We start from the raw sequence: 12,609 nt of genomic DNA on the forward strand, positions 1-12,609 counted from the left end.
GTTATGTCCCAGGGCCCCCAAGGCAAGTCCTTAAGGCTCGTCGGGCGTATGTCTCACACAGCACTGCCGACGGATGCGTCCAGTCCGGAAGCCTCCCAGAACTGCGAAAGGGAAGGGGGAAAAAACCGAGTCGGCCCAGAAGTAGATGCCGCGATCCGGACGGCACGGACTTGGTGTAACAGACCGAACCCAACGGCTGAGCGTGGTGGGCTTCGGGCTGCGGCACGCCTGCACGGTCGTCGCTGGAGCTCGTCGCCGGGCTCCTTATCAGCGGTGATATCCGTTGCTGGCGTCGAGCAGCAATGGATGAATCGGCGGCGAGCTGGTGCAATCTCACAGAGAAAAGGAGAAACTCAGCATCTTGGGCAACGATCCGCCTCTCCCAGCCTTTCGCGGGGACGAGCAAGCAACCGGGATCTGTCAGTCGAGCAGAGCAATGGAAGCAGGACAGAGAGAGGGTCTCCAAACGCGAGATCGCCACGGACCTTCAGGGGACAGGCCATGTTAATATTGCGCACATCGTCCTTCACACAAGTCCCGGCCCCCCAACGGCAAAGCGACTAGGTCCAGGTCCCAGGTCCCGGTCCCGTTCAGCCAAGCTCAGCCAAGCAATAAACCCAATCCCAAGCCTGCTTCGAGGCTAGGCTAGCTACCTTAGACAGCCCCGGCCGTCGGGAATTCGAGTTGGAGTGACGGGCCACGCACCACAAGCTCTGAGACTTGCAAGCCACCGTCTTAGCGCGGCCCATTCACCGTCGCCCAAAGTGAGCGACCCCTGTAACCAGCTCGCCGACCGCCTGAAGAGAGGCGAGAGGAGCAGTGAGCTGGCAACGGGGCTTGATTGATCGGCCTACCCGTGTCGGACTATTGCTTTGGTGCTGAATATTTGCCTTCTGCCGTGCGTGAGCTGAGCTCTGCATGAGCGCATGAGCATCTGAGCATGAGAGAGCATGGACGACGATGCGGTCAACGGCCTGAAATTACAAGCCTGAATCACCACCATCCGCATTTGTCCTCCAGAGGAACTCTCTCCAGAGGAAAACCCGAAACATGAGAACATGAGCAGCAATGCATCTCCGCTCTGCTCCTCTGCCCTTCAATCCTACGCCGTATCCGTACATGTGCACTCTGTCCCAACATGCAAAATGGCTGGCTGTCGATTGCCAAGATGCCGTAAGTGTGAACCTATCGTCGTAACGGCACTTGTCTGCACTCTGCAGGCGGTCTGTGGTCTGGCCGTTAACCCTGGTTGTTGGCTGCAGCTCCTCCCATGCAGTCATACCATGTTACGGCTTTCCAGCCGGCCTTGCAAACACCAAGGCCAGGTTTTTTTCCCTGGCGGGAATTGCATGACCCGGCTCGGCGAAGAGCTAGCTCACAGACCAGATGGCGTAATCTCGTTGTAACCCCCCGCAAATCTCAATCGAAATCCTCCATCCCGTCCCCGTCACCGTCACCGTCCGTCCCCGTCACGAACCGTCACTTTGCTTGAAACGACGCCTCAAATGAATCCCGAGCAGGGCAATCGCTGTGACGTGACCTTGTCATCATACTTCGTGTTGTAAGATCTGACCCGTCCCCAGTCCGGCGGGTCTCCAAGCTGGCGGGAATCCACCCCACCCACTCTCAAGCTTGACACGGCAGCCACACACCTGGGAATCTGGATTCACGATACATCTCGGATGCATGTTGGCTGCATATAGCCTGGAACTCTAGGCCGCTCTAGGTCCTACAGAGACATTCGACCTCTTCTGGACTCTCTGAAAACGCTCTGTTTTCGGCGTTTCCATGTGCTACCTCCCCCAGCGGTGCACTCGAATAGCTCCCGTTTGGCCACACTGACCAAACTGTCGAGTATTTAATTTCTCTCAGGAGCTTAGCCCGCCGACGGTTGGCTTATGCCAAGTGGTCGAGAGCTCGGGGATTCAGCTTAGCCCAGCTCAGCTGGCGTTAGTTCGACCCCATCGCGGGCCATGAAACTTACCTCTATTGATGGCGTCGGATCGTCCGTTGCGGCACGCCCGTTGGTCGTTGGCTATTATCGTCCCGCCGTTGTTAGGCTGCTCAGCGACGGGAGATGAGAAGCCCAGAATCATCGCCCCGCAAAATGGCGTGCAGGTGTTGAGCAGCAGAGCAGACTGCTCATCAGCACGGATTGCTCTGACTCGGAAGTGACATTTCCCAGTACTGAAGATGCCACAATTGCTTTCGGGTCACTTCTGACGTCCGGTTCGCGTGCCTCAGCTAGATAGAGACCAGCATTCTTAGGACCTAAGGAATCCCATCCTCCCTCACACCGGGTCCAGCCCTGTTCGCAAATATTTTTTTCTCGGGGCTGCTCCGGGGCCTCTCCTCACGGGAACCGCTCGGGAATCCTGTCCATATCGTCATGGAGAAATTTACCCAGTTCGTGGACAATGTCTCACTACCAATAGAGCTTGTCCCCCACTTGGGACGCCACTGACTCGGGCAACATAAACGGCCTGTGGTCCTCGCCTAGTATCCAAAGCCTATAGGGCGGAGCAGTCGGTGAAATGGCCATGAGACAAGCCTCCCGAGGCGTGCTTTTGCCGTAGAATGGCCTCCGCCACTAAGAGACTACTGCAGCAACGTTCTCCGCCACAGTCTATCCAAATCCTGGCTCAGATCAGCATCAGCTCACCACCTACGTGGCCACCTATCCTTCCTTGGCAATTTGTCTCTCAACATAAGATTCGTTTGGGATTTTAGGAACTCTGATCCATGACGTGTTCAGTTCTCGGGTTCCAAACCCGTGCATTAAATTGATGGTGTTAGACAAACGTCCCAGTTTTCGTTCTCGTACTGTTTCATTGTGCTCCGTACGCGTGTGACGGTCACTGGTTCTGGGTACTTCTTAAACATTCTGCTCATGAGACTAAAATTGTCGGAAATTAGTACGGGGTGCGAAGCCCATTGTGTAAGCTTGCGGCGGTTGTCCTCTGTCGTATCCGAAATTCCGATAGTTCCAGCATCCTCCATGACACTGGGAAGGGAGCCTCCAGGTGTAAACGGGGCAGGTCACCTGACCATCCCCTCACCGAGCTCACCTTGGCCCCACCGAGCTAGACCTGGATATTTCGAGATGGGTGGGTAGCTAGCTCCTCTTCCCCGTTGTCGAGCTTCCCAACAGGGCCAACACCGCTGCGATGGCGCCCGTGATCCCATACACGTACATCCAATGCCCCTGCTCTGACAGCTCGGCTCTCGATCGCGGAAACGACACCCACTCTAACGACTCCGTCGACGACGAAGAGCGCACCTTCGACCCGCGTGCCCCTCGATCAAACTACAGCCTCTACCCCCTCGAATACCTCCTCTACTGTGAAGATTGCCAGCAGATACGATGTCCGCGATGTGTCAACGAGGAGGTTGTGACATACTACTGCCCCCACTGTCTCTTCGAGGTTCCTAGCAGTAACCTACGAAGCGAGGGCAACAGGTAAATAACATCCCTCACAACGTCAGTCTCGCCCCTTGCAATCTGACTAACCTCGGCTTCTGGTAGATGCACACGAAGCTGCTATCAATGCCCAGTCTGCATAGCCCCGCTTCAGTCCATGTCCATGGCACCGTCTCATGACCCGAGTCATCTGGGTGGCGAAGGCTCCTCCAGTCACGCAGGCACATATGCCCTCTTCTGCCAATATTGCAACTGGTCTTCGAGCGAGATTGGGATCGAATTCGATCGGCCGAGCGGCATCCACGCCCAGCTGGCCAAGGTGAAGAATGGCGGCGAACACAGACTCACGGCAAAGGAGATCAAGGAAAGGCGAAAGGAGAATCCGGAAGAGCCTCCCATCCCCGACGACCAGCTCGATACAGACCTGCAATTCACAACCCTAAAGTCATTCTATCAGACGCAATTGGCGGATTCAAACACATCGGCCAGCGGTATGCAGTTCGACAGCGTCGGCTTCTCGTCCCCCGCAGCCCTCTCTCGTATAATGTCCCTATACACCGGCCATGGCCACCCAGGCCGGAAGAGACAAGGCCCGTCCGATGTGATGCGAGAGGCGTTGACAACCGATGAGGGCCTGAAGGTTGTTGACCTAGATGAGTCCACTGCCATCAAGAAGCTACAGCAGCTAGGATGGGATGAGACCGCTTCAACCCAGCAGAACCTAGAACAAACTGAGGTTTCCCGTTTTCAAGACGGCCTACGGCCGATACCATACCTTCTCCGTACGAAACGCTCCAAGCGTTGTTCCGTCTGCCGACACATCATCTCCAAACCCGAGAACAAGGTGCAGTCCACGCGATTCAAAATCCGTCTGGTCGCCAAGTCGTACATTCCCAACATCACCATCCGCCCTCTCAATCCTACAGCGCCTCCTGTGCCTACGACATCCCGGCCGCAAAACCCAGAGGAACCCTCGTTAGAGCCCCTGAAGCCCTATCACTACATCGTCACTTTCAAGAACCCCTTGTTCGACAACATCAAGGTAACCCTAGCCACTCCGAACACCACGCCTGGCCGGTTCTCCAGCAAGGTCACCGTCCTATGTCCTCAATTTGAGGTAGACGCGAACACAGACATGTGGGATGATGCCCTAAAGGACGACGGTCGAGATCGGAGACGCAAGGGCGAGGAGAGTAATGGCCAGCTTGAGGCGGGCAAGATCTGGGAACGAGGCCGCAACTGGGTCAGCATCGTGCTAGAGGTAGTACCAGCGTCACTACGGCTCGATGACCAGGAGCCAGACGAGGACGAGGTGGTAGACAAGAGCCCTCTCAAGGAGGACGAAGACGTTTTGGAGATACCCATGTTTGTGAGGATGGAATGGGAAGCTGACTCTCAGCAGGACGTGGGATCAGCTCCGGGCAAAGACAGGGATGGCAGGGAGAAGAGGGAGTTGGCATACTGGTGTGTACTTGGGGTGGGCCGTATACGTCACGACTAGACATGGCAGATACGATATGTACATTCACATGAAACATAGATCAAGATACCCAAGAATGGATGAGTCATGGACGAGAAGTGTTTGAGTTTGTCTTGTCTTGTCAAATCATAAGCAGCTTGTACCATTTATCAAGCTACGCTCTTAGACGCCGAGCCCTTTTTGAACCAACGATGTGAAAAAGCACTCCCAGCCCTGAATATTCATCACAGATCTCCCAAGCTAAGTATCTAGTACTCAGCGGAGGCCTGGGGGAACTCGAAGTTGACGTTGCGGCCGGTGAGGCGGCGGTAGACCTCGGAGTAGGTGTCCAGGCGGTAGTCAACACCACCACGCTCCTTCTCGTCAAGGATAACCTTGAGGGTCTTGCTGCCGTCCTCCTTGGTGCGGACGCGCTTGCCGACAATCTCAACGGGGTAGGTGAGGTCGTCAAGGATGGCGTCGTGGACAGCAGTCAGGGTGCGCGAACGGGGTCGCTTCTGCTTCTGGGTGTTGCGCGAGCGGGCAGAGCGCTTGGGGCGGGGAAGGATACGGCGCGAAGCGAGGATCAGGACATGGCGGTCAGAGAACTTCTTCTCGAGCTCACGGGTGAGGCTGGAAAGGAGTCAGTTTGGCATGTTTCAAATTCTGTGGGAGAGGAATTGCTTACCGCTGCTGGACACGGTGGAAGCCCTGCAGGGAAGGGACGGGGACAAAGATGACAATAGCCTTCTTGCCGTGGCCAACTTCGATCTATTCAAGACCCAAAATCAGCATGCGAGCTCCAGGACAAGCCTTGGACCGCTTCCCGTCCTGTTCCACAGAAGTCAATTATACTCCGGCTGGCACGCCCGCCCGGCGACACGGATGCGCATGCACATCAATCAATTCTTTCGAATCGAGCATCATGTGTGTTGCGCGTCGGGGGCGAAGTGGTGGCCATTGCAATAGCTTTGGGAACAGGATTTCGAAGATCTAGTCGTGGGACGTTCACGGTGTTCATACCTCGCGGGCAGAGACGATCTGCAGAGGTCGCAGGGCAACCTTGAGGTCGGCAGTGTTGGTCTCGAGGTCGTAGAGAGCCTGAGCAATGTTCTGCTCGAGCTCCGAGGGAGTCTGCCGCGAAGGGCTGTTGGCGGCGATCTTGTTCAGGGACTGGGCGCTCATTTTGACGGTGGTGGACAACGAGGTTGGCTGAGGATGTTGCGATGGAGTCTCGACTGAAGTTTTGGACAATTCATGGAGGGTCGCTAAATTGGGGTTTTCAAACCCTGTGTTGTGTGCGTTGGTCCGTGCGCCGGACTCGGAGAACCCTTGCCTCAGGCATGCTCGAGGGTGTGCTCCACCGAGATACACCTTAGCTCGCTCGGTAAGGTCGACTTCACCGAATCTCCACTTGCCCCACCACATGCAAGTCACTCTCGGCACTCATTGAGCAAGACGCCGACTTACATCCTCAAGATGGCTACGATGCCTAAGCAGACCCTTGCTTCAAATAAAATGAAATGAACATCACTAGTCAGTCCTGAGATCGTGCAGCACATGAAATACCATACAAGAGCCGCAATTGAATCCCTCATTCCCGTCATCACCGCTCTTGCATGTGCCACGATGAGAACTAACTGGTCGCTACCACTAATGCAAAATGATCAGCGCCATAGTAGACATGAATATGCCGAGTAATAGCTCTTTATTTCACAGAATCGACTCTAATATACCATGGCGGTCGACTCCCAAACCGTCATCATCCAGACATCAACCAGAAACTTGACACCTTCTCCTGTGATGTCCGTTGGTCACTCATACTGGCATGAACGCTCCTTCCTCCAAGCAGAACGAAAGGTGCCTTCCCATGCTAAAGATTCTTTCCAACTAGCCTGCCGCGTGCTGTTGTTCTGTCATTCTGTTCTCTTCCACCTCCTCTCCTCCACCGTTGGAGCTCGTCTCGTCTTGATTCTTCTCCCATCCGGAATCGGAGGGACTTCATCCACTCATTTCAGCTCATCCAGCCATTCGTTTTCTCTTCGCTATCGTCCCAAAATGTTCATCATCCTCCTTATCGCCGTCTTAGGCATTGCAGGAACCTTGTCCCAGGATTCTTATGGCAGCGACTCGTTCTCCTACTGGGGTTGTGCCTCTGTTGACCCAACAGGCTTCGGGGAGCCGATTGTATTTCCTGCTGGCCAACTCACTCCAGAAGTGTGCCAAACAGCCTGCGAAGGCCAGATGTTCGCCGCTGTATCCCCTGAGTTGGTGGTCCCTCCAGTACTTCTTGATGTCAGACTAACTCGCCCACAGCACTTGTCGATGTGGAGACAATCCTGACGCAATTATTTCGGTCGACGAAGGCTCTTGTGACTATCCTTGCACGAAGGAACCAAACTCTCCCATGTGCGGAGGCATCTGCCCAGATGAAACTCCAAGCATCTCCAATGTGTTTGTCATCAGTCCCGGTCTGATGTCGGATCAGGACCAAATTCCAGTGGGTGATGGCCCTGGAGGTCCGTCAACGGCAAACGATCTCCAGCCTCTGACAATCGTTCAAACGACCGCGACAGCTTCTCAAGGTCCTTCAATTGAGCCTTCTCGAGGACCCCCAGTTGCACCCGTCCCTCAGGATCCCACCCCTGCATCTCCTACTCCTCCAGGAAACACTTTACAGGTTCCCCCTGAAATATCAGCCCCAGACTCATTGAGTGCTCCAGTGCCCTCCTCTCAAATTTCTACAGGCGACCAGTCACCAATACTTCCTACGCAAACCCTTTCCGTGGCCTCAACCGCCCTCACTTCGTTCCTCGATGGCCCGCCGTCTTTAAGCTTGGAGGTGCCAAACAACCCGTCTGTTTTTCAAACCCCCTCGAGCGCTATTCCCACCTTCCCTGAGGGTACCGACTTGACGGATCCGCCCGGTAGCACTTTGTGGCCAGAGCCTTCTACAACACCAAAGACAGATGACGATCCACCGGTTCCCTCTCAGATTACAGTGTCTGGTTCCAGTCGTTTCGATCTTCCATTTCTGGTAGACTTAAGAGGGATTATTTTTATCGCGGCAATGATAATCTAGATTGCGTGCACAATATTAAAAAGGGTCCCAAAGACATTGGCGGTGTCAAGGCATTGGTGATAGAGGACAAGGGATGGTGTCTTCGGTGGTGATTTGGACGAATTTGGGCGTTAATGGGCGGCAGGTGTACAATATGATAGAATTAGCTGAAGAAAGGAACTCAATCCACTCCACAAAACGAAATGAATATTAGTGATCTCTTCCATCTACAATCGAGTGGCTGTTAAGTAGTTTGTCAACCCAAGTTCAGATACATGATTGTGAGCCCCCGAGACCGATATAACAGTGGCATATTTCAGAACCGGAGTCCAAACCCAGAATTCGAAGACGCCAGTGATCTTCTTAACCCTTTTGACGTGTTAAGTAGCATCAATGCCGCTTGAGATGTTAGCCATGTGGGCTGTAGGGTAGGCTCACGTCATGGGTCAAGGGAGGGCCCACATTGAGCTATGAAGCGTCTCAGGAAAGTGGCGGGGTAGGTCTTATACCAAACATCAACATCACCATTACCGTCAGCCCACTCCGCCGTCTTCCTGTCGACGGTTGGCGACTCGGGTCATCTATCTGACGTACTAGTCGTGGCCGAGACACGCGGACACGATGCAATCCGGAATTTCCGGTATGACACTCACTCGGGGACCTCGGGAGTGCGGTAGCTAATCAACAGCAGCTTCTGAGGAGCTCCAAGCTCAGTTCAACTCGTTGCTGGCCACGAGTGACACCTTTGGACTCCTCGCAACGATCGAAAAGGAATCCCTTGTACCTATTGCCACGATTCCCTCCTCGTCCTCGTCCTTCAGCGACAACCTTGCGAGCCTCCAGCCTCACATCAAATCAAATGTCGCTCTTTACATCATCCTCCGCCGCTTCGATTCGACCCCTCGCTTCCTGGCCATCACCTACGTTCCCGATGAGGCGCCTGTTCGCCAGAAAATGCTGTTCGCATCCACCCGTCTCACGCTTGTCAGAGAGCTCGGCACCGAACACTTCCGCGAGACCATCCTCCTGACGATGGCCGCCGAGCTGACCGCCAAGGGTTTCGAGAAGCACGATGCACACAACAAGCTTGATGCGCCCCTAACTGAAGAGGAGCAGGCCCTTGGTGAGGTTAAGAGGGCTGAGCAAGAGGCTGGATCGGGTACGGGAACGAGGGAGATCCACCTAAGCAAGAGCCTGGCGATGCCGGTGGCAGAGCAGGCGATTGCTGCGATGAAGGAGGTCGGACAGGATGGGGGACGCGTGGTAACGATGCTGGTGGGTCATTTGCACCAAACTCTCGGGTATGAGTTAACAACTAACCGTGGGATTAGAGAATCAACCCGGAGACGGAGGCGGTAGAACTGGTTCCTGAGTCGCCGACACCGAGCACCATCGGAGAGCTATCGCAAGTCATCTCGACGACCGAGCCCCGGTTCACCTTGTTCCGGTTCACTCACACCCACAACGGCGCCGAGCAAAGCCCGATTCTGTTCTTCTACACCTGCCCAATCACCCCTGGCACCAAGGCGATCAAGTACAGGATGATGTACCCGCTTATGAAGCGGGCGGTCTTGGAGGTGGCCGACAAGGAAGCCGGACTGAAGATTGAGAAGCGATTCGAGGTAGAGGAGCCAAGCGAGATCACAGAGCAGACTGTCCTGGAGGACCTGCATCCCAAGGTGACAGCCAGGCAGGGCTTCAGCCGACCGAAGCGACCCGGCCGGTAAACGGAAACGCGACCAAGTAACAGATATGGATCCTAAACTCGGACTCACCTAAATAGGTTACACCCATACACAATTATACACGAAAGTCAAGAAAGTCTTCCCACAGACACCGCCTGCAGTTTGAGATGAATAGAATTGGGCCTCGAGGTCCGATGCAAGAAAATTCAATTGTCCTAGCTGCAGAATGCTGGTATTTTATCCAAGATGCATGCACAAAAGAGAACCTAGCCGCCCTCCAACCTATGTATGGTATCCCTTTCTAACACCGTCTCGACACACTTGTCATGAGACGTCGTCCATCGCTTTCGCTCCCCCCTTATAGACTGCCCCGGGAAGAACTCGTACACGTTCGGATCTACAGGGTCGATTCCGCCGCTCCCACCGTTTTTGTAACTGAACTCTCGAATTAGAAACCCAGACGATAAGAGTCGCAATCTTCTCTTCGAAGCTTCCGTGGCTCAACACACCAGAGCACAGGTCGCCGTCTCTACTCCTCGTACTTGCCTCCTGGCACAGCAACCTTGCTCTTTTCTAGCTTGTCCTTCAGGAATTCGTAAACGGTGAAGGTGACGGCCTGGCCGGGGGCGACACGCATGATACGGGGGGTGATGCCCTTGTAGAAGGCGTGGAATCCTTCTTGCCTGGAGGGAGAAACGTCAGCATGGGGATATAAAGGAGAAGGAGAGGGAAAAGACTGACTTGAACATGTCGGCGGCAATTCGGGTGATGCGAGTCCAGGCGCTGGTACCAGGCTCGGCGGGGGTCTTCTGGAGGCGGGTCTTGATGGTGTCGATGGGGGCGTTGCTCAGGGGGCCCATGGCACCGCTAACAAGACCGATGAAGGTGGTTTGCCAGCTGGGCAGGTTGGTGCTCTCGTACTGCGGCTGCCACACCTTGAGCCACTCCTTGAAGTAGCTGTAGGCGGTGAAGTTGACGGCCTGGTTGGAGCCCTGGCGCAGGGCAGTCAGGCTGACTCCGCGGTACAGGGCGCCGAATCCCTCCTCCTTCACGACGGTGTACAGGGCGTGGGCGGCGTTGCGGTACTTGGGGATGTCGAGGGGGTCGGCCATGGAGTGGTGCTGCGCCTGGAGGCGGATCTTGATGACCTCCATGGGGGTGACGACGGCGACGGCCTCGGTGACACCGGCGGCGAGACCGGCGAAGAAGGTGGCCTTTCCGGAGACGAGCCCGGTCTCCTTGTTGGCGAGCAGCTGCTTGTACCACTCGAATGAGGTGAATCGGATGGCCATCTTGGGGACAATACCGGTCAAGACGGCACCCAGACCCTTGTACAGACCCAGGGCAGTCTCCTTGCGGACGATCTCGGCACCAGTCTTGATGAAGCCGCGCTTGGGAGCGCCGGGCTGTCGCGCACGCCTGGACAGCTGCATGCGGACCTTAATTGTGTCTTTTAAGGCGAACCAAGTTAGTTGAGAGGTTTTGGGGGAGTGCGCACGCATGCGCGCATGAGTGAGGGCGACGTACCTAAAGGATGGCAGGCGAGAGCCTCCATCATACCAGCACCACCTCCGGCTACAAACAGGCATCGTCAGCTCGCCGCGCATAGAAAATACCAAGGCCAACGGAGTCGCCATGTGCCACATGACGGTTCAGGAGGGCCATTGGGGCGAATTGACGTGACCTACCCATGAGGTTGGTGGCCACAGAGGGCGGCTGCTTCTTCCCGTCGCCGTTTCGAGCCATGACGCCGACCCAATTCCAGAAACCTTTGACCTGCGGTTTTCTCTTCTCAGCCCGGCAGATGTCTAACCGGATATTCTATTCCTTTTGTTTTTTCCTTTGTTCGGAGCAGGAAACAACACCAAGAGACGTGATTTAAAGGCGAATTGACTTGCTGTTCCGCGGTCGTGGGGTTTACACGGTAGGCCGAGGTTCGGAGGGGTTCGGAGATCGGGTGGGTGTTGTGGCAGGCGACAAACGACCAACAACCGGATACAGGCTACGAAGGGGGAGGGGGGGGGGGGAGGAAGATTCACACTTGGAGGGGAGAGGGGACCGAAGGACGGAGGAAAAGGAAGAATAATAGAGGGAGAGGGGAGAGGAGCTCGGGCGAGGAAGCAGGAGGATTTATGATTTTATGAGCGATGGGGGAGAGTCTAGAGAGGGAGCGGAAACCGAGACGAGGGATTCCGCCAAAGGCCGAGTCGCCGGACCGTAGCCGTCGACATATGAAATTCCACACGCGCCTTCTGGGCTCCCGCAAGTGACCCTCTGACTCTTTTCCTATGTAGCTGGCTCGCTCTGGCTGGGCTGATGGGCTTGCCCGGTATCTTTCTGGCCTGGGCCTGGGGGCGTGTACTCCACAGCCCACCACCACGAGCCGTTCGGGAGTCAGAGTCCTGACGGCTAAGTAACCTGCGCAAGTACGTACCCGCTGCCCAGTCACACGGGGGGTTTTGGGGAGCCTTTTTGGGTTCGGGGGGGCGTGTGGGGAGAGGCGACGAGGCGTGGCCATCCGAGGAAAGCCTCCCGCGAACCGACACTTGCGGAGATGCAAAGCTCTGGAATCTGGATCCAGGGACCTCGGAGGACGAGAAAGGAGAGCTTGGGGCGCACATGCAGGCACATGTTATGTACAGCAAGTGCGTACCCGGCCCCTCCTCCAGCTTTCGCCCGTCATCCGTTGCTGGCCCTGTCTGGACGGCCTGGACGTACATGTCATGGCATCATGAGGCGCTTCTCTTTTGAGTCTTTGTCTGGCTATTTGCTGGCCTGCTCACACTCCCTCCGTCCCTCACGCCCCCCGCTCCCCCCTCACTGGTAACCACATTGCACGTGCCTGTACCACCCTTCACGCCGAGGACAGCTTTTTTAGCAGCTGGCTTGCTGTTGTATGACTCCCCCAAGGCTGGAAAGCTTGCTCTTTGCGCCTCTGCACAAAACCTGGGGCAACTCGGAACTGCGACGGTTTGGGGGTGGG

At 55.6% G+C, this 12,609-nt stretch overlaps 6 protein-coding genes across 6 annotated transcripts; 4 read left to right on the forward strand and 2 right to left on the reverse strand.

Annotated features, from left to right (window-relative positions):
* Positions 1–3: 3 nt before the first annotated feature.
* Positions 4–851, forward strand: BGZ61DRAFT_544534 (uncharacterized protein; the record flags this gene model as incomplete). The annotated part of the gene is made up of 1 exon (XM_046255274.1): positions 4–851. One exon carries the CDS (start codon positions 4–6, stop codon positions 562–564), a length of 561 nt encoding a protein of 186 aa, XP_046112971.1. The 3' UTR covers positions 565–851.
* A 2,316-nt stretch (positions 852–3,167) lies between these two features.
* On the forward strand, positions 3,168–4,922 carry BGZ61DRAFT_338213 (dynactin p62 family-domain-containing protein; the record flags this gene model as incomplete). Its single annotated transcript, XM_046239110.1, has 2 exons — positions 3,168–3,460; positions 3,527–4,922. The coding sequence occupies 2 exons, from the start codon at positions 3,168–3,170 to the stop codon at positions 4,920–4,922; spliced, it is 1,689 nt and encodes a 562-aa protein (XP_046112972.1).
* Positions 4,923–5,149: 227 nt separating this feature from the next.
* BGZ61DRAFT_338198 (40S ribosomal protein S7) lies at positions 5,150–6,065 on the reverse strand (the record flags this gene model as incomplete). Its single annotated transcript, XM_046239106.1, has 3 exons — positions 5,150–5,513; positions 5,569–5,651; positions 5,904–6,065. 3 exons carry the CDS (start codon positions 6,063–6,065, stop codon positions 5,150–5,152), a joined length of 609 nt encoding a protein of 202 aa, XP_046112973.1.
* An 873-nt stretch (positions 6,066–6,938) lies between these two features.
* BGZ61DRAFT_526177 (uncharacterized protein) lies at positions 6,939–7,962 on the forward strand (the record flags this gene model as incomplete). The annotated part of the gene is made up of 2 exons (XM_046252911.1): positions 6,939–7,147; positions 7,197–7,962. 2 exons carry the CDS (start codon positions 6,939–6,941, stop codon positions 7,960–7,962), a joined length of 975 nt encoding a protein of 324 aa, XP_046112974.1.
* Positions 7,963–8,562: 600 nt separating this feature from the next.
* On the forward strand, positions 8,563–9,668 carry BGZ61DRAFT_526178 (uncharacterized protein; the record flags this gene model as incomplete). Its single annotated transcript, XM_046252912.1, has 3 exons — positions 8,563–8,581; positions 8,633–9,216; positions 9,273–9,668. 3 exons carry the CDS (start codon positions 8,563–8,565, stop codon positions 9,666–9,668), a joined length of 999 nt encoding a protein of 332 aa, XP_046112975.1.
* A 487-nt stretch (positions 9,669–10,155) lies between these two features.
* On the reverse strand, positions 10,156–11,372 carry BGZ61DRAFT_471533 (mitochondrial carrier domain-containing protein; the record flags this gene model as incomplete). Its single annotated transcript, XM_046248231.1, has 4 exons — positions 10,156–10,309; positions 10,368–11,076; positions 11,154–11,201; positions 11,243–11,372. 4 exons carry the CDS (start codon positions 11,370–11,372, stop codon positions 10,156–10,158), a joined length of 1,041 nt encoding a protein of 346 aa, XP_046112976.1.
* Positions 11,373–12,609: the final 1,237 nt, after the last annotated feature.

Source organism: Ilyonectria robusta, assembly GCF_021365365.1.
Source record: "Ilyonectria robusta strain PMI_751 chromosome Unknown BGZ61scaffold_1, whole genome shotgun sequence".
In the NCBI taxonomy this organism is placed as follows: Eukaryota; Fungi; Ascomycota; class Sordariomycetes; order Hypocreales; family Nectriaceae; genus Ilyonectria; species Ilyonectria robusta.